Source organism: Gopherus flavomarginatus, chromosome 5 (assembly GCF_025201925.1).
Source record: "Gopherus flavomarginatus isolate rGopFla2 chromosome 5, rGopFla2.mat.asm, whole genome shotgun sequence".
NCBI classification, from domain to species: Eukaryota; Metazoa; Chordata; order Testudines; family Testudinidae; genus Gopherus; species Gopherus flavomarginatus.
The window spans coordinates 76931018-76951461 of record NC_066621.1 but is presented as its reverse complement, the minus strand read 5'-3'; the positions used below and the strand labels follow the sequence as shown (position 1 = coordinate 76951461).

The 20444-nt window shown below is 39.6% G+C and overlaps 1 protein-coding gene across 3 annotated transcripts in view; it reads left to right on the top strand.

Moving 5' to 3' along the window:
- Positions 1-20444, top strand: part of LOC127052040 (golgin subfamily B member 1-like) — a 68206-nt gene that overhangs the window by 22915 nt on the left and 24847 nt on the right. The window contains exons 15-21 of one of the 3 annotated variants that reach the window (XM_050955198.1): positions 4509-4618; positions 5327-5450; positions 8961-9091; positions 10787-10834; positions 11933-12042; positions 13963-14131; positions 19220-19324. In XM_050955198.1, coding sequence (XP_050811155.1) covers positions 4509-4618; positions 5327-5450; positions 8961-9091; positions 10787-10834; positions 11933-12042; positions 13963-14131; positions 19220-19324 — 797 coding nt within the window. Of the gene's footprint in view, positions 1-4463; positions 4619-5326; positions 5451-8960; positions 9092-10786; positions 10835-11932; positions 12043-13962; positions 14132-19219; positions 19325-20444 lie in introns of all 3 variants that reach the window. The other 2 variants (XM_050955197.1, XM_050955199.1) reach the window with 2 other exon arrangements.

Below are 20444 nucleotides of genomic sequence, written 5' to 3'. Positions count from 1 at the left end.
AATCAAATTCTGTCATTTTTTTGTTTGTTTTTTGTTTTAGAGATTACATTAATTCTAATAAGAATAAGTTAGGTTTTTGTTTTTGTTTTTATGTAAACCCCCCCAAAACAAACAAACAAACCAACCAAAAAAAACCCCAAAAAACTACAACACCCCACACCTTGAATATTCCCTCCACCAAAGGACAATCTTGGAATAAATGTTTACTAAAAATGACTATATATATTTGAATAGTATCTTTCAAAGCCATTTGCAGAGATCCTTGTTGCTGCATTGGTAACTGCAGAGAATAGGACTATGGTGGCTTTCACTGGAGGCTGCCATATTAGGCCCCTATCTTGTAGTGGGGTGTACTAGCATGAACCCCTGTATTAGGTGCAGTGCGGAGCTGCATGAGTATAGAGCTCCATGCTATTGGATCCAGTTACAGATTTGAGGTCATTATGATACTTAGTAGTAGGACACTGATGCAGGCTGAACACTTATGCAAGTAACTATACTCATATTATTCATAGTTCTGTTAATGGCAGTGTGTCTGTGAGGAAAATTTTGTATAAGTGTTTGCAAGATCAGATCGTGGGACTGAGTATCAGCTTTTCTGTCAGAAGTAATTGCATATCCGATTTCCCAAGGTGTAACATGATCTTACTTTAGAAAACTGTATTAACAGCAATTGTTAAAATACTTGTTAAATTAACCAGAAATGTTGTAATAAAATTATACAACTTACCCGACCGCTCTAAGATCCTCCAATTTTTGATGCTTTGTAATGGGGAAAGTCATTAGTAATTTTGCTATTGACATCATTTAGTAAGTGATAAGTAGGGCTGTCTATTAATTGCAGTTACGTGATTAACAAAAAAAAATTAATCATGATTAATCACAATTTTAATAGCACTGTTAAACAATAGTATACCAACTGAAATTTTTACATATTTTAGGATGTTTTTCTACGTTTTCAAGTGTATTGATTTCTGTAACAACACAGAATGCGAAGTGTACTGTGCTCACATTATATCACTATTAGGGCTGTCAAGCGATTTAAAAAAAGTAATTGTGATTAATCGCTCAATAAAAAAGTAACCACAATTAATCATGCTGTTAAACAGTAATAGAATACTATTTAAATATTTTTGGATGTTTTCTACATTTTCAACTGCAATGATTATATTGATTTTTAATTACAACACAGAATACAAAATGTACAGTGCTCACTTTATATTTATTTTCTATTACAAATTTTTGCACTGTAAAAAAAAAGACATAGTATTTTTCAATTCCCCCATTACAAGTATTGTAGTGCAATCTCTTTATCATGAAAGCTGAACCTTCAAATGTAGAATTATGTACAAAAACCCCCTGCATTCAAAAATAAAACAATGTAAAACTTTAGAACCTACGAATCCACTCAGTCCTACTTCTTGTTCAGTGAGTCGCTCAGAAAAACAAGTTTGTTTACATTTGACGGAGATAATTCTCCTTGCTTCTTATTTACAATGTCACCTGAAAGTGAAAGCAGGCGTTCCCAGGGCCCTGTTGCAGCTGGCATCGCACAATATTTATGTGTCAGATGTGCTAAAGATTCATCCCTTCATGCTTCAACTACCATTCCAGAGGACATGCATCCATGCTGATGATGGGTTTTGCACAATAATGATTCAAAGCAGGGCAGAATAATCCATGTTTATTTTCATCTGACTTAGATGCCACTAGCAGAAGGTTGATTTTCTTTTTTGGTGTTTTGGGTTCTGTAGTTTCCTCATTGAGTGTTGCTCTTTTAAGACTTCTGAAAGCATGCTTCACACCTTGTCCCCCTCAGAATTTGGAAGGCACTTCAGATTCTTAAACCTTGGGTCGAGAGCTGTATCCATCCTTCCAAATCTCACATTGGTACCTTCTTTGCGTTTTGTGTAATCTACAGTGAAAGTATTCATAAAATGAATAACATGTTTGGTCATCATCCGAGACGGCTATAATATAAAATACATGGCAGAATGTGGGTAAAACAGAGCGGGAGACATGCAGTTCTCCCCCAAGGAGTTCAGTCACAAATTTAATTAACGCATTATTCTTTTAATAAGCTTTATCAGCATGGAAGCATGTCCTCTGGCATGGTAGCCGAAGCATGAAGGGGCATAGGTATGTTTAGCAAATCTGGAATGTAAATACCTTGCAATGCTAGCTACAGAAGTGTCATGCAAATACCTTTTCTCGCTTTCTAGTGACGCTGTAAATAAGCAGGCAGCATTATTTTCCGCAAATGTAAACAAACGTATTTGTCTTAGCGGTTGGCTGAAAAAGAAGTAGGACTGTGTGGACTTGTAGGCTCAAAAGCTTTACATTGTTTTGTTTTGAGTGCAGTTATGTAACAAAAAAAAATACATTATTTATAAGTTGCACTTTGAGGATAAGGAAATTGCACTACAGTACTTGTGTGAGGTTAATTGAAAAATACAAATATTTGCACTCTAAACAGGATAATCAAAAATAATATAAAGTGAGCACTGTACACTTGGTATTCTGTCTTATAACTGAAGTCAGTATATTTGAAAAATATAGAGAAACATCCAAAATATTTAATAAATTTCAATTGGGATTGCATTGTGTAGCAGTGCGATTAAAACTGATTAATTGTGATTAATATTTTTAATCATGATTATTTTTTTAATTAAACACGTGAGTTAACTGTGATTAATCGACAGCCCTAATTATTATTTTTCATTCCTTCTTTGCATTGCCAAATTATTGGGACACTGTCAAGTTTACTTTTGTAAAAAACATTTTTTTTTAAAGTAAAGACCAAATTCAGATACTCTCATTGATTAGCATTTTGCTTCACAAATGGCTCTATTGACTTCAGTGGGACTATTTGCAAAGAAAGGTACAACTCAATGTGAGTATGGATATGAGAATTTTTCCCTTTAACAAAACCTAAGAAAAGCCTACATATTTTTTATTTATTTTAATTCTAGTGGAAACCATGTTTAAATAAAATCAAATGAAGATTCCCGAGCAGTATTTGCAGCTCAACCCTGAATTATTGTTGTAATGCATAAAACCAAAACATGATTAAAAGCAAAAGTGAAAATGACTACTTTATTTTTACTGTCCAGTACAAGAAGTAAACAACCAAAATAAATGGCAAAACATACAAAAACAAGCTCCCACACCAAACTAGGTGTATAAAAAATATTTTTAGTTTTATTAGTTTAAAGTGGTAGTAGTAACTTAGCTAAGGAAATATTGTAAAAATATGTGAATTTTAACTCGGTGTCCCATACAAAACCCTTAATTTTTTTTTTTTAAATTCTACCTAGTATTGTAGAGTTGCACTGATTGGATCTCTTATTACCCTATAGTTTTCCATTAATTCTCTCGGGGGAGGGAGGGGGAAGGGGGAAGGAGCAAAAAGAGTTCCTAACGACATCTAACAGATAAATGTGACAAAAATAAATTTTATTGGTATTGGGTACTGTAACTTGGGTAAAGTCAGGGGCATTCCAGTGGGAATCAGTCTGTCCCAGTGTTACACCAGGAATGAATTTGATCCATTTCTTAACTTATTAAATGCATGGATATACGTTTTTCTATGAATATCATGGACTGTGCGGAGAGCTGACTTTGAATTGGATTAATTTGTTGAGTGCAGAGGCCATATCTACTGTCAGATTCACCAGTGATTAAAGTATGGAGCCACCTTTATCTTTGTTTCTTCATGCTGTTTTGTCTGCTTTGCATGAAACATCTATTCCCCAACCTATCACACGTTTTGTCGTATCACAAAACAGATGGGAATGTACTTAAAATGGAAAAATCATTTCTAACACTGGACAGGATGCATATTTAAGCTTCCATACTCTGAATTTATTCAGGGTGTGTTATTTACAAGTGATTCTATATTTGTTTTACCAGGAATCATATTATTAATGTCTGATGAGATGGTTTGATGCCAGTTTGCAGTGTAACACATGCTTGTGACTTCCTCAAATTGTCTGGCATTGTGGCTCGCACTAAAATTAAAGATACATGCAAGAAGCATTTCATTTCCATAAAAATGCGTGTGATTGTTCAGCTGTACAAAATGCAGCAATTTCAGCTGATGGCTTTATCATACAAATTAGTTGTATTTTAACTTGGCAGATTGAACTGAGTTGTAATTTGGCAATTTAATTGGCTGCATTTTTATTGTAGTGTCAAAATACAAATCCCTCTTTCATAGTCAGTCTTTCTAAAATGCTGCTGAAAAAGTAAAATCATACTTCAATGGACTTCTGAAAAAATTACATGAAAATTATTCTTACATTCTGTGTAACATTGTTGGGGGAAATCACAAGGTGAATGCTATGGATTGCTCAGATAATCTTATTCCTGTCAGTCATTCATAGGAACTTCAGTCTGTCACTGATCTCTTTGTATCTAGTATGTGTATGATGTGTAAATGTAATTGCTTTCCTGTGGCACAAAACTGATTGAGGATGACTGGTTCTTTCCTGGCTGCTCTGATCCAGCCATAGTCTCAGGGCAGCAGGAGCTGGAGGAGGAACTGACTGCAGTTCAAAGAACTGGCAGGCTGCAGCAGGCAAGAAAGAAGAGCAACCAGACCATTGGGAAACATCAGGTAGGTTGGTAGAAATAAAAAACACATTTTACCTATCTGTTAATCAGGGACATTAGTAATTCTATTATTTATATGGCACCGTAAGTATGCATGGTGCTTTACAGCTTAATACAAAGATATAACTGAAGGACAGGAGGCAAAAAAGGGTTTACAGAAGTAAACAAAACGAAGGTGTATATAGGCATAAATGATGGAGGTAAATTCTAGAAGCATTATAGATTTCTCTTTAGGTTAAGAAATTTACTTGTGTTTTATTCTAAAGTCATTAAGAAATTTCCTATGGAACAACACACATGCTGCAAGTTAAGCCAGTGTTTAAATACTTTAGTGAATCAGGGCTGTTTTCATCTTAGGAACAACTGTTACATATTCTTCTTGTCAGTGGGGTGGCATGGGATGATCTCTAAAGAGCACCAATTAATTCTAGTTTCCTTCTTTGAGGTAATCATTGATGTTGTTTCTTATAGATGCTTGTGATCTTTATCCTTTAATGTGTTTGTAGGGTTAGGAGACATCGATATCATGCTCACATCTTACAGGAAATTTTTTTCTATATTTAATTACCTCTGATATCTCAGACTTAGATTCATTAGCAAAGTTCTACCTTAATACAGAAAACATTCATATAATTTTAATTGCAGCTGTCCCTTTTGACAGCTGAGTGTGTATCTTTTTTTATTGATCTCTGCTCTCATGTCCTGCGTGTAGGAGGAATACAGCTTTGACAGAAAACAATGCTTTCAAGAGCTGAGTGTCACCTTGGATATCACTGATTCAGCTGAAGGAGAGAACATGGGAGGTTGGTGGCCAGAGTACACTTCTCCTAATGCAGGTGTGATAACCGCTAGACCGTTTATTAAAGCATGCACAGCATCTGTATTTTGTGTTTATTTTTGTTTTTCAAATTTAACTAACAACCCATTTTGTGGTGTATTCTAATCTTTGTTGAATTTTTTTGGCTTGCATTTTTTTCCATTTCATTTTGAAGCATGTGCGTGCTGGATGAACTGTCTAGTTTTGGTTCAGAACTAGAACACAGTCATGGTTTAACATCTAGGACTCTCCCAATCCCTGTGCCCGTCAAAATGTATTGTCCTGTATGGTAAGATTATATATATATTTAAGTTATTAGTCTTATTCTTGTTGAAGTGGCTCCACTTTATATAATCTTGTTTTCCAACCAAACCATTATATTCCATTTCTGTGTCATTTTTAGCTTTAAGATTAAATGCTTATGTGTATATGTATGTGCATTATTTCTTCCTCTATTTTTATATCTGTGAACGATTGTAGTTGTATCTTATTGGCAGTTTATCAGTCAAGTCCATTTGTTCCAAGTGTTTCGTTAGTTATAAAAAATCAAGAACTGTTGCTGGCGTTTCTTAGTACTGTTTTGCTAAGGGCTACTACAAAGTAAAGGTATAGTCCTAGAACGTTTGTTAGAAACATTACATTCACCCTTTAATCTACATCTTTTTCAAGATAATGTAGATTAGGTGAAAAGTAATCGCTTATCAGAGTAAATTTACAGCTATCATAAGTAATGGAATATTCAGCTTAGAAGCTATAGTTTTCAAATGTTTGCACACACAGAGTATCTTGGGTTTTGAAATTTTTTGAAATACAGAATTTTTTTTAAACGACAGATAAAGCTTTAATTGAAAATCTCAACCACTGAAGAAAATTGCAGCCATTTTTGTGTGGTGTTCTCACAAGTCAGCTAATTTTTGCTTTGGCATGCTGAGTAGAAGCTTGTAAGGTTTCTGGGTAGGGAACTGGGAACATGGTAGGAAAATGCAGGTGTTTTTAGGGTTTAGGACAGACACTTACAGTTCTAAATAGCCCTGATTTAAAATCTACAGGCTTTTGCAGCAGTTATTTGTATTTATACAACTTCTAGTCTAAACCAGTGTGCGTGTTAACTACTGCAACACACAAATGTTCAGCAGATAATTTAGTTGTACTGTGAATTGTCCTTTTTCATAATCCTAGCTGGTGGCTTTGGAGTCATATATGCCCTCTTCATTATTTAAAAATGTAATGTAGATACAGTGTAATAGTGAAAGATCCACCTTTATTTGCCCAATATCTCTTAATTACATGGTTATTGTCTTTAATTCTGAATCCTGACCTGTTTGTAGTTAACCATCAATCCAGAGTTTTGTTTTGTTAGTTGAGTGATCCATTTAAAAAGCATCTATTTTTTCACATGCCACTCTTAGGTAAAACTTTTCTGAAGAAGCTAATAATCTATACCATCAGAACTGGCTGCTTTGTGTTTATCAAGGAGATTATTGAACAAGAATAGCATAAGGAATATGCAAATGTGAAACCCCGGTGCTTCTCAACTAAAATGAAACTTGACCTGAAGAAATGTGATAGAAATGGGAGGAAATATAGTTTGACAGTTTTACTTCATTCATATGAGACTGGAAATTATTTTGGCCCAATGCCTTAGTTTGTCTGCAGAATCCATCGGTTTAAATCAGTGATTTAAATCACCAACTTAATGGTTATTAAAAACAGCAAGCAGCAAACCTTGATTTAAATAATTGATTTAATTGTGCTTTGCATTTTTACTTTATTTTCTTATAGAAAGGCTGAATCTCTTTAGTTGATAACCATTAAAACATAGTGATTTGCAGCAAAATATAGCCTGTACATTAAATTCGGTGTTTTTGCTAATCAGGAGGATATACTATATTTATACATATTTATTTGAGCAGTTATATAGCTTACCTTACATTTATACAAATTCTTAATTTTTACGTTTTATGTTAGAAGGTTAAATTTTTGCTTGTGTGTGGATCTATTTGAATGGAAAATCAAATTTGATTTAAAATGCACAAAAACAGCATTTAAAACTTTTTTAATTAAATAGGACTACCGTAAGTGCTAGATACATAAACTTTTTTCTTATCAGTACATTTATCAGAACGTTTTGCATTTAACACTATATGATTTAGTAAACAAAGGAAGTCTTATCTGTAGTTAGTGAATTGAACTGATTTTTCTGGTTTCTTAACTCTGAATGAACTTGTCATTAAACTGAACTGGTTGAATAAACGGAAATGAAGGGTGGCTGCTGTAAGAGCTGGTTTAACATTTCCACAAACTCATTCCAGATGCTTATTCGATGATTTCCAGCAGTTCAGTGGTTTGACTTTAACAGTTGGCAGCAAACCACGTACTGCTTAATATTATTTTTGTATTTAATTTAAATTATTTTAATAAATTGTCAATTTCACGTTTAATTTTAAATAGGTTTACTTTAAAAAAATAAACTTATACTTAATTTAAATAAAAAATGAAACAAGTCAGATTCTTTTAAAATATCAAAAAAAAAATTTTTATTACAGCATGTTAAGTCTGTAAAATTGACCTATGTTGATAACGATCTTATCTGGAAAGTATTGCCTTCTGAACTCCCAGAGCGTTTCTTAAACTGCCATATGACTTTGGCTAATAATATACTGGTGCACAAGGGTTGCAGTCTCATGCATCCTAGAGCACTGTGCAATGGTTTCAAGAAGCCACGTCAGTTATCATTTACTGTGTTTTCCTATCTAGCATGGATTGGTTCAGCCACTCATCATTCCCACCTCACTCTCCATGAGGCAAAACTTCCAAATGTGAGCATTCCAGAGACAAGGTGGCGAGGTGATATCTTTTACTGAACAAAAAAAGAAAAGATATTGCCTCACCGACCTTGTCTCTCTAACATCCTGGGACCGACACAACTGCAGCTACATTACATATAACAAATATGCGCATTGTCATTGTACAGGATAGCTAATTTTTGTCTTTGCAGAGTCAGTGTACCGAGTGAATATTCTTTCGTGAGGTCTGCTTTAAAATAAAATTGCTATTTTCTGTTGAACAGATGAGGTCCCAGCTTTCGATAGTCCATTTCACTTGATATATGTTAATGGTGCTTAGAAGTGGATCCTGCAAACAAACAACTTTACTCATTTAGTAAAATTAGTCAGTTCATAAACATTCACAGGATTGGTTCCCTTTGCTTGTACGTAGCAAGATAACTTTTTGCTGGTTTTTATAGGGGATCTTGAACTGTAAACTCAATCCCATTATTTGAAAAGTTCAGGGAATATTTGATCATTAAAGCCTTTATTAATATGATTACATGTTCTTCAGAGATGCTGGGCATCCATAACTCCGACTGAAATCAACTGGAACCTGCAGGTGCTCAACACCTCTGAAAATTAAACCAATAATGGTGTAGGTAGTTGCTAGACTTACGTTATCTGACAGTTTTCTGTATGTGAAACACATTGTTTGGAACTGTTCTTGAAATAAATATTTTCCCTTTGAAACTACATAGGTTTGCGGACAGTAGTTGAAGAGTTGGAATTGGAAAGAAATCAACTACAGGAACAAATTCTAATCCTGGAGGAACGCTGTCAGGACTTGGAAGACAGATTACAGCTGCAGGGCAGAATGGAAGCCCTTCAGGTGAGCTTTTATATTTGTGTTAGGAGCTGAAGATGATGTAGGGAGACTCATTTAGTGTTCTCTTTATATTTAGATGAAAATAGTTTATGGAGAAGCAAAAATGAAGATTAGCTAAAGATTCTACAGTATATTTGTGTACTTCAAAAATATAGGGTAATATTACAGTACAATGTACTCAAATTATGTTGTGTGGTACTGAACAGTACCCATTTTACTCACTGCAAGGAAGTCACACAGGGGTAAGAAATATTTCTTACCCTGCAAAAACTGAAAAATTGCTTTTGAAAATAATTAAGTAAAAAAAAAATGTTTAGAAGCCTGTTACTAGTGGCAGCAACATGTTGAAATTCAATATCATTTTTGTCATCAACAGTATAGGGCCTGTTTCAGAGGTCAAGAACTTGATTCTTCTGTCACTGACACACGTGTATTTTCACTTACTCTACATCTGCATTTCAGTAGTTACTTTGGTTTTTTTCTGATGTGTGTGAGGAATCAAGCCCTAATAACTACTTATCTTTAATATCACTTCTAATATCAACAGGACATCGTTTTCTCATAGGCTAAAGGAGGTTGCATAACACTTCATAATCAGAGAAGTTAAAGGCTAATAAGAAAATGAAATTATTGAAGTCAGATTTAATAAGGAGAGGGCCTGTAGGTGAACGGAGGAGAGAGATTTTCTTTAGATAGATGGAAGCTGCCAAAGTGGTAGAGCAACCCCCATATTTATGAGAGTTGCAGGGACACATGTAAACCAAGATGATGTATCAGATAGCAGGCAAATAGGATGTGAACTGAATACACATGGAGATCTAAAAAGTAGGAGGACACTATGGAGAATAATTTGAACATTCACTTTTGACACTTGAGTAACTTACTATGTCCTGAACAGAGTAGCTGATCTGTAACAGTTGTTGATTCCCTGTCTTGGTAAAATGGTTGGTAGTATCTATTAAATTTTTAAAAATCCCATACATCAAAATTAGAATCCTTACACAGAAAAGTTATCTAATGCACAAAAGGGTGTAGTTTATCCCTACATAGAGTTTAAAACCTATGTTTTAAACTCTGTTATTTTAAACCTATGTGAGTATGGTTCTGAGTTTTAGCTACCAGCCTACTGAGAGATCCTGGCCTATTTAATTCACTGGCAAAAGTTGCATTGACTTCAGTGATGTCAGGATATCATCCCAAATCTTCCTTTTTCCACAAGATTGAAATCTCAATAAATTAAACCTTCACAGTATAGAGGGAGTTTCTTAGCAGCTAGTGTCTCTATTACCTTTTTTAAAAACGCTGTGATATTTGGGTTGTTATGGTAACTGCTTGTGTTTTTAAAATAATAATAATTATAATTATTTCACTTATTAATGACTGTTTCTAGAAGCCTCCCAAAATTAATCCATGAAGACACCAAATGAAATAATAAATTAAAAGCTTTCAATCCAAACAGAAGTTTTAAAAGTTTCCTGGTCATTATTTTGTTTGACAATTTTCTAAGCTTTCAAAATGACAAGACTAACTTCTCCCTAAAACTCCACAGTTGTGGTATATATCTTGTTGTTCCTTTAGCTAGTAAAGTGCATATATTAAATTACTGGGTTTTTTTCTCTAAATTAAGTTGTTTATATTAAGAGGCAAACAGCCTTATGTTAATATTTGAGAATCTTGTAACGAAGCCTTTCAATACAGGTAACATTTGGTGTAGAGGAAGAAGGGCAGCCATTGAGGGCTGTACAGGTGTGTTCTGCCCACTCCACAGTGGTAGCATATTTTTCCTAGAGGTGACAGGTTTGCCATATTGTTTGTCCTACCAACTCTTGTTGGTGATTTTGGATTTGTGTATGTTGCTTTTGGTTGTGGTTGCTAGTTTTTTGTTTTGCAGTTTTACTCATGAACTGGTGCAGTGAAGTTGGCTAGAGTAACAGAGTTATACTGTGTTATAAACTGTGTCAATGGAGCTTGCTTTATTTTTCTTTTCACCTCCTTCCACAGATTATTTTGCATTCTACTTCAGATTGCTGGTTGCCTTTGATCAGAGCAACAACAAAGGTTTAAAAAGATCTGCAGAGAAGCAGTTGGAATTCATTACTGTGTTCAAATCAACATGGAAAATGTTTTCAAAGAATGAGCTGTCTCTGGTGTTCTCCTTTTAGAACTTGTCTTCACTGCAACAGTTAGCTTGAGTATATAAATACATTAGAGTTACTCCATTCAAGTTAGTCAGTCTTGAGTGAGAATGGAATGAGAGCAGCCACTCTGAAACAACACTCCAGCTACCTAGAGTGACTTGACTGGCACCACAAAATAATTAATTAGCTGCTGATGAGTAGTAACTGCAGCTGCTGAATTCATGTTTTGTTACTAGCATCATCAGCACTCAAGCTTCAACCATTCCCCACCCTGTTATCGGTCAGCTAAATCACCACTTAAAGCACCACTTTATTCGATCTAGATTTTGGGTGTGGACAGGAATCGGGCAAAACGTGAGTTATACCTCAAGCTAACAATGTAGTGAAGGCAAACACAGAAAAGTAAGCTGCTTTCACACAGTATGAGTATTTGTCTTTTGTTGTCTTTTGTGTAAAGTGTGTAGAGTCTCTTGAGTTTCTGTTAAGATGCAATCACTAAGGGAGAAACCTCTCAAAGGTGAGTAACATCTACTGTTTGAACCAGTAATATTTCAGACCTGAACTGGTAATCACTAATATGCTAGAACAATAATCTTTACAGTGTATAGAATGTGAAACGCAAGTGGGCAGATTTTCAAGATGTCTATTTTATTGCCATTCTGGATATTTGTGAGCTGTAATCATGTTCACCATTGCTTTGTTGCAGAGTGAAAATGAGCGTTTGCAGACCCAGCTCAGTCAACTGCGTACCCAACAAATGCGAGATGCAGAAAAGCACCAAGTGCTTGTTTCCAGTTTTAATGAACAGCTTAAAGGGTAAAACAATTTTTTTTTAAACATTCAGTACAGGATCAGTTGCAATTATACATATCTTTTTGCAGCTTTAAATTTACATTTGCAGTGAAACATAAGGAATATAATACTTTCAGCAAGCTTGAAAATAAGTCTTAATTTCCTCTACAATAGTAAAATCAGATTATTTCTGGACTTGGTTATTTTTATGGTAAGTGTACAAGCAGTGAATTCATAGTAATATTAATTGTATTTAGAAAAATATTAGGGCTTTTGATTAATCACAGTTAACACGCAAATAACTAAAAAAAAAAATTAACTGCAATTAAAAAATTAATCACGATTAATCACACTGTTAAACAATAAAATACCAATTGAAATTTATTAAATATTTTTGATGTTTTTCTACATTTTCAAATATATCAATTTCAGTTACAAAACAGAATACAAACTGTACAGTGCTCACTTTATATTATTTTTATTACAAATATTTGGACTAAAAATAATAAAAGAAATAGTATATTTTAGTTCACCTTATACAAGTACTGTAGTGCAATTTCTTTATCATGAAAGTGCAACTTACAAATGTAGGGGTTTTTTGTTACATAACTGCACTCAAAAACAAAAGAATGTAAAACTTTCAAGCCTACAAGTCCACTCAGTCCTTCTTCTTGTTCAGCCAATCACTAAGATAAACAAGTTTGTTTACATTTATGGGATATAATGTTGCCAACTTCTTAATAATGGCACTGTTGTAGCTGGCATTGCAAGATATTTACTTGCCAGATGCACTAAAGATTCATATGTCCCGTCATGCTTTGGCCACCATTCCAGGGGAAATGCTTCCATGCTGATGACACTTGTTAAAAAAAAAAAAAAAAATGCATTCATTAAATTTGTGACTGAACTCTTTGGGGGAGAATTGTATGTCTCCTGCTCTGCTTTACTGGCATTCCACCATATATTTCATGTTATAGCAGTCTCAGATATTGATCGATTTAAAAACACTTTTACTGCAAATGTGACACAAATCTTAGAAGATACCATTGTGAAATTTCTAAAGAAAACTACAGCACTCGACCCAAGATTGAAGAATTTGAAATGTCTTCCAAAATCTGAGAGGGATGAGGTGTGGAGTATGCTTTCAGAAGTCTTAAAAGAGCAACACTCTAATGCAGAACCTACAGAACCCAAACCACCAAAAAAAGAAAATCAACTTTCTGCTGGTAGCATCTGACTAAGATAATGAAAATAAACATGCATCAGTCCACACTGTTTGGATCGTTATCGAGCAGAACCTGTGATCAGGTGGTTGAATCATGAAGGGTCATACTACTCTTTAGCGCATCTGACATGTAAATATCTTGCGACACCGGCTACAACAGTGCCATGCAAACATCTGTTCTCACTTTCAGGTGACACTGTAAACAAGAAGCAGGCAGCATTATCTTCTGCAAATATAAACAAACTTATTTGAGCAATTGGCTGAACAAGAAGTAGGACTTGTACGCGCTAAAGTTTTACATTTGTTTTATTTTTGAATGCAGTTTTTTTGTACATAATTCTACATTTATACGTTCAATTTTCATGATAAAGAGATTACACTACAGTACTTAGGTTAATTGAAAAATACTATTTCTTTTGTTTTTTACAGTGCAAATATTTGTAATAAAAAATAAATATAAAGTGAGCACCGTACACTTTGTATTGTGTTGTAATTGAAATCAATGTATTTGAAAATGGAGAAAACATCCAAAAAATTTAAATAAATGGGATGGTATTTGTTTTACAGCTCAATTAATTTTTGTAATTGCTTGATATCCCTAAAAATTATACATTGACTTTAGACAGTTAAGACTGGAAAATAACAAGCTCTGTTTTCAAATACTACTTAATAAAATGAACATTGAGTATTAGAGTTCTAAATAAATATTTTCTTGCTAGATTAAGTGATAGAAAAAGCTTCCTTGAAACTTCACTTACGGAGAAGGAACAAAAACTGTTGAGTACAATGGAAAAACTAGAGCAGATTGAAAATTTGAGGCAGTTACTTCAAGAAAAAGATCTTCTGAACAAGGAACTTGGTGAAAAGCTTGTGCAAACTGAACAGAAGGTACGTTGAACACATGATGAGGCACTGAACATAATTACTTTTGGAACAATACTGAATTTAAATGCAGGCAGCCTTCTTTTGATTTGGATTCTGATGTTTTTTATAAAAGTCTTGCAGAAAATTAATAGAAATAATCCAGTTATATTGAGTAACAGTTTCCTAACTGAATGCAAGTTTTAGACCTTTTTTTAAAATGTGTTTTACAATTTGAAGTAAATGTCAATACCTGGAAAAGGTACAGGAGGGACAACACTAGCAACCCGAACCCTTTTATTAATGATATATTGGATACAGCAGCAAAGAATCCCATGGCACCTTATAGACTAACAGAGGTATTGGAGCATGAGCTTTCGTAGGTGAATACCCACTTTATCATATTCACCCACGAAAGCTCATGCTCTAATACGTTTGTTAGTCTATAAGGTGCCACAGGACTCTCTTTGCTGCTTTTACAGATCCAGACTAACATGGCTACCACTCTGATATTGGATACATACATTCTGGGAAGTGATATGGCAGTCTTCCCAAGACTGCCATCTCAATGCACTCCACCTGTTCCAAAGCTCCTCCTTCATATGGGAGAAGTACAACAGTTCAATGTCCATGCCTATTCAACTTTGGTTTCTTAGCTGAGGCTGCTAACCATGATGCTAGTTTTGATTTCGGCATCTGCTCAGTAGGAGCTGGACTGAGACTTGTCAGTTCATTTCACAAAGGCCACTGAATATCTGTTGGATGGTCTAGGGGGCAGGGTTCCCCTCAAGTCCCCTCCAGAGTCCTCTTCAGGTCCTTGGACTGTATTTCTCTCCCCCCGTAGCAGATGCCCAAGGTTTTCTTGAAGAAAACAAACAGAAAAGTTCTTTGCCCTCTTTCTTCCCATATGGGGGAGTCCATGGGAAATTGAAAAGAAGCAATGATGAGCTGGAGCTCAGGCAGTCTTCCTGGGTGAGCCCTTTGAGCTTAGTCTACACAGGGTCCCCCTCTTCGTTGTACGTGCTGCTCTGAGTCTCTTTCCTGTGGCTTTGGGAGCAGTGAGGCTCGTTGCTGTCTCTCTCTCGGTGGGCCTGTCTCGGTTGTTAAGATGGGGCAGCCTTCTCCCTGTTCACTGCCCCTTCCTGTGGCAGACTTTCCCTTTTAAGCTACTCCTCCCCCCGCCACCCTCACGGCAGAAGAAGCATTGCAGGTGCTACTTGTTGGTGTTGAACAGGCCGAGCGAAGCTTTTTAGTCCCCTCTCTGTCAGTGTGAGAGTGTGCCCCTTCACAGACGGTAACAACTTCAAATTACCTCAGCCAGCTTGAAACTGATGACCTGGAGGTGATGGGCTCAGTATCTCATTACTGATTCCCTGATGCATCTAATCCTATCTCATTTTACATTCCTTTTGAATAATAGTTTGTGTTCTTGTGAATAAATTTTGTTTTGACATCTCTTGGATGAGATATAAATAACTAAAATTTTGGGGTGTTTACCTTGGCTTCCTGGTCATATTCCAATAACACTATTGTCATTTTTCCTATTTAGAATCTTCTGCACTTTCAGTTGAATGTGGTATTACTTATTTGTGCTGAACTGTTGTCTGATGTTGCTGTGACTCTGTGATATGCTGAGGCCCAGTTGTGCTGGACACCACATTTCTGCCATAAGGACTGGAGCAGGGCCGACATGAAGTTGGACCCCTGATCTGTTAAGACCTCCTTGGGGAACCCCACCCGGCTGAAAATTGTTAGCAGCACATCTGCCACTGTGTTTGCTTCGATAGAGGACAAGGCCACCGCCTCGGGGTAGCGAGTGGCAAAATCCACCACCACCAGGATGTATTTCTTCCCTGACCGGGTCGTCTTGCTGAGGGGTTCCACTATGTCCATGGCCACCTTTTGGAAAGGTTCTTTTATGATGGGTAAAGGCCTTAAAGCTGCTTTTCCCTTGTCCTGGGCCTTCCCCACCCTCTGGCAGGGGTCACAGGATTGGCAGTACTGTCGGACCTGGGTAAAGACCCCAGGCCAGTAAAAGTTCTGTAGCAGCCTCTGCCTGGTGCGCCGGATTCCCTGGTGCCCTGCGAGAGGGATGTCATGTGCCAGGTACAGCAGCTTGTGGCGAAGCTTTTGGGGAACCACCAGCTGCGTCCTGATCCCCCATGACTCTACTTTCCCTGGGGGAGCCCATTCTTGGTACAGGAACCCCTTTTCCCACAGGAACCTCTTCTTGCAACCTCTCCTCATGGTCTGTACCGCACTAAGATCAGCCCGGTCCCTGGGCTTCCGCAAGGATGGATCTTTTTGTAACTCGGCCTGGAACTCAGCAGCTGGGACAGGAATGGGGACCGGCTCTCTCTTGCTGGCTGGATCTGAGGCCGCAGCCTTTCTGAACCGTTCCCCTGGGCGTTTCCCACCCCCTAGGTTAGGGTCCTGCACCTTGGGTTGAGTACCTTCCCCGTTGTCGGGGTGCAGTGCCCTTTGCTGACTCTGACTACGAGTCACGACCAGGGCACTCTGGGTGTTACTAGGCCAGTCCTCGAAGTCCCCTCCCATTAACACGTCCGTGGGCAAATATGGGTGTATCCCCACGTCCTTGGGGCCCTCCTTGGCCTCCCACTTCAGATGTACTTTGGCCACGGGCACCTTGAATGGGGTCCCGCCCACGCCCATTAGGGTCAGGTAGGTGTTGGGCACCATCCGATCTGAGGCCACCACCTCGGGCCGGGCCAGCGTCACCTCTGCGCCCGTGTCCCAGTGCCCTGTGACCTCCTTCCCATCTACCTCCAGGGAAACAATGCACTCTTTCCGGAGGGGTAGCCCCGCGCCCATCCGATAAACCAAAAACCTGGAGCCTGGAGCATCCAGCCCCCCAGAGGAGCTGACCTGGGGACCTCCTCCCTTCTTCACAGGTGGTATGTTGCCAGCCCCCTTTTCCTGGGAATGTAGCCCCTCCTCCGATTGGGTTTTTACCCAGTCCACCCTCTGCGGGTTGGGTCTGCTTGGTTTGTTCCTGAGCTTGGGGCACTGGGCCCGTATGTGGCCTCGTTGGCCACAGCGATAGCAGCCCATGTTTCGTGGGTCCCCTTGAGTGGGTCGGAGGGACCTGACGCTGGATGTTCCCCTTTTGGGGGGGTTCTCCATAGGCCCCCTTTGGGAGGTCCCATGATGACTTTCTCTCTGCGTTGAGGCAGGCCTCCTCCTTCGAGACTCCTTCCTGCCATCCCCTGCCCGACTGTCCACAAATTGGTCGGCCAGCTGGCCTGCGTGCTGTGGGTTCTCCGGCTTCTGGTCCATCAACCACAGCCTCAAGTCGGACGGGCACTGCTCGTACAGGTGCTCTAGTATGAATAGGTCAAGCAGGTCCTCTTTAGTTTGGGCCCCAGCTGTCCACTTGCGGGCATACCCCTGCGCCCGGTTGACTAGTTGTAGGTATGTGACCTCACGGGTTTTACGCTGGCTCCGGAACTTTTTTTGGTACATCTCCGGAGTCAGCCCAAACTTGCGGAGCAGGGCCTGTTTGAACAGTTCGTAGTCCCCTGCTTCCGCCCCTTTCAGTCAGCTGTACACCTCCACGGCTGTGGAGTCCAGTAAGGGGGTGAGAACTGCGATCCTGTCTGCAGCGTCAACCCTGTGCAGCTCGCAGGCATTTTCAAAGGCTGTCAGGAAGGTATCTATGTCCTTCCCCTCCTTACGCCGGGGCAGCAAGTGCTTATTAAAGCTCTTTGTAGGCTTGGATCCCCCTTCACTTACCGCAGCCAGGGCCTCACTGCTCCTCAGCTGGGCCAGGTCCAGCTCATGTTTACGCTGTTTCTTCTTCTTCTTCCGCTCATGTTTACGCTGTTTCACCTTCTTCTCCAGCTCTTGCCTCTTTAACTTGAGCTCCTTCCGTTTTAGCTCCCTTTCATATTCCAGCCGCAACCGCTCCACGGATGCCGAGCGTCGCCGGGAGGATCCGCTGCTGGGGAGTGAGCTTCGCTGGCAGGATTCCCTGCTGGCCGGGGGGGTCACGGTGCCCTCGGTATTCATTGGGCTCCTCCTCGCCCTTCCCCTAGGCCTAGGAAGAGGGGGTCTCGGGAAGCCCTCATCCGCCGGCTGGCCACTCCCAGCGGGGACAGACACTGGTGCCTGCGCTGCATCTACCAGGCTGCTTCCCTCAGAGACAGGGCTCTGTTCATTCATGTGGTCTCCCTGCTCCAGCTGGGCAATCAGCTGGTCCTTGGTGAGCCTCCCCGGGCGCAGCCCCTTCTGCTGCACAGCTCCAGCAGGTCACACTTGCGCCGCTTAGCATACATCTTCCTGCTGGCCACTCACAGGTCGGGGTCCTCGCCGCTCCCCACGGTTTCCAGGGGGACCTCTAGTGCACCAGCCCTTCTTGAGGTCACCACCTCTCTGCCAGGGTCAAGCTGCAGACTCCTCCGCCCCGGGACTGCTCACTGCAATCCCCCGGGGGACCCTGTTACTGTAAAGTCCTTCTCACTGGGCACACACTCCCAGGGTTTAACCACCCCTTCGTTTTACTGCTCCCCAATCACTTACTACAGGAAACGCCGTCCACGGGGTGCAGTATATCCCACTCCTGCCACCAGTTGTCACGGAGTGTGGGGAGTCCGGTCCTGCACCCTTCTTCCTGGGACCCACAGTGACTTTTAGCCAGCCAGTAAAACAGAAGGTTTATTGGACAACAGGAACACAGGTTACAGCAGAGCTTGCAGGCACAGTCAGGACTCCTCCATCGAGTCTTTCTGGGCTTTTAGGGTGCTTGGATCCTAGCTAGGATACCCTGAATTCTGCCCACACAGCCCCTGCCCAAACTCAAACTGCTTCCCTCCAGCCACTTCCTTTCTTTGTCCTCCTTCCTGGGCCAAGGTGTTGACCTTTCTCCTCCCTTACCTAGCTCAGGTTACAGGCTCCGGTATCGTCCATCCCCTAAAGTCCTCCCCTGCTCTCCCATTCCCCACACAGACAGCCCCTACTCCATCACAAGACTGTATATCAGTTTCTTTATAAATCAGAATTAATGTAAACTTAAATTCAGGGTTTTAATTTACAGACATAGGCATTATTTCTTTTATGTACTTACCTATCTCCTTGAAAATTTTATTTTATGTTAAGCTGGATGAAGTCTTGAAAAAGTACAATGCGTATGAAGTGGAGTGCACTGAACAGAAAATAGCTATCAATGATCTAACAGAAAAAGTTTCTACATTTAAAGAAAAGGTAACTCATTAAAGTGATGTGGACATTTTTTTACATGTGCTTTGTTTGGCTTGATACATTATAATTGTCTAGCAGAATATTGAAGAATTAAAAATACTTGCCATTTAAACTTTTTTGAATATGAAAGTTATCATAAAATAACTCTTCATTACCGTATATACACATTCATAAGCCAAATTTTTTTAGTAAAAAGAAGCACCAGAGATGGGAGTTGGCTTATGAATGGATATAGAGAGGGAGAGGTAGGACACAGCCCCTCCCCCCAAAAGAGGGAGCAAGAAGGGAAGAGGCAGGGCCAGAGTCTCTCCGCTTCTGGCCACGCTGCTCTCCCCCCAGCCTCCAAAGCAGCTGCAGCTCCGGGGCTGGCAGGCTGCAGCTGTGCCGCTTGGCCCTACCCCCCAAAGCAGGCTATGGCCGAGCCGCCCGTGCACTGGAGTACGCTGCAGCCTCGCCACCTGGCCCAGCCCGCTGGAACATGCTGCGGCCGCACCGCCCGGTCCTGCCCACTGGAACAGGCTGTGGCTGCGCTGCCCAGCCTGCTGGAGCAGCTCTGGCCAGGTCAGAGACATCCTTCCTGGCCCTCCCCAGATAAGGTGAGAAAGGATGGGATGGGGAGAGCATGGGGGTTCCAGGCTAGGGGTGGGGTCATGTGGGGGGTGGTCACAGGGGTTGCTCCCTTGACTCCAAGATTCTCCCCCCTTTGCCCCCTGCGCCCTACAAAAAAAATTTCCCCACCAGTTGCTGTCCCGGCCTGTCAAGGTAAGCAGCTGGTGTGCCAGGACACTTTTTTACTTAGGTTTACATGTGTGCCTGCAGACGCTCAAGGTAAACAAACCATCTTGGACCACCAGCAGCGTATCCTGATGGCCTGGGAGCCAACGTTTACTGACCCCTGAATTACAGGGTCAGTTTATGAACGGGTTATAATTTTTTTTCCATTTTTACTTATCCATCTTCGGGGGGTGGGGGGCGTATAAACGAACCAGCTTATGATCTAGTATATAAGGTAATTTGTTACTATATCATTATACAGGTTTTTAGTTCAAGCATTGTTTAATGAGACTGATTATTTAGCTTTGAGTACTAGAAGCAGGAGAGCAGTTTTTCCTCTCAAATAGCG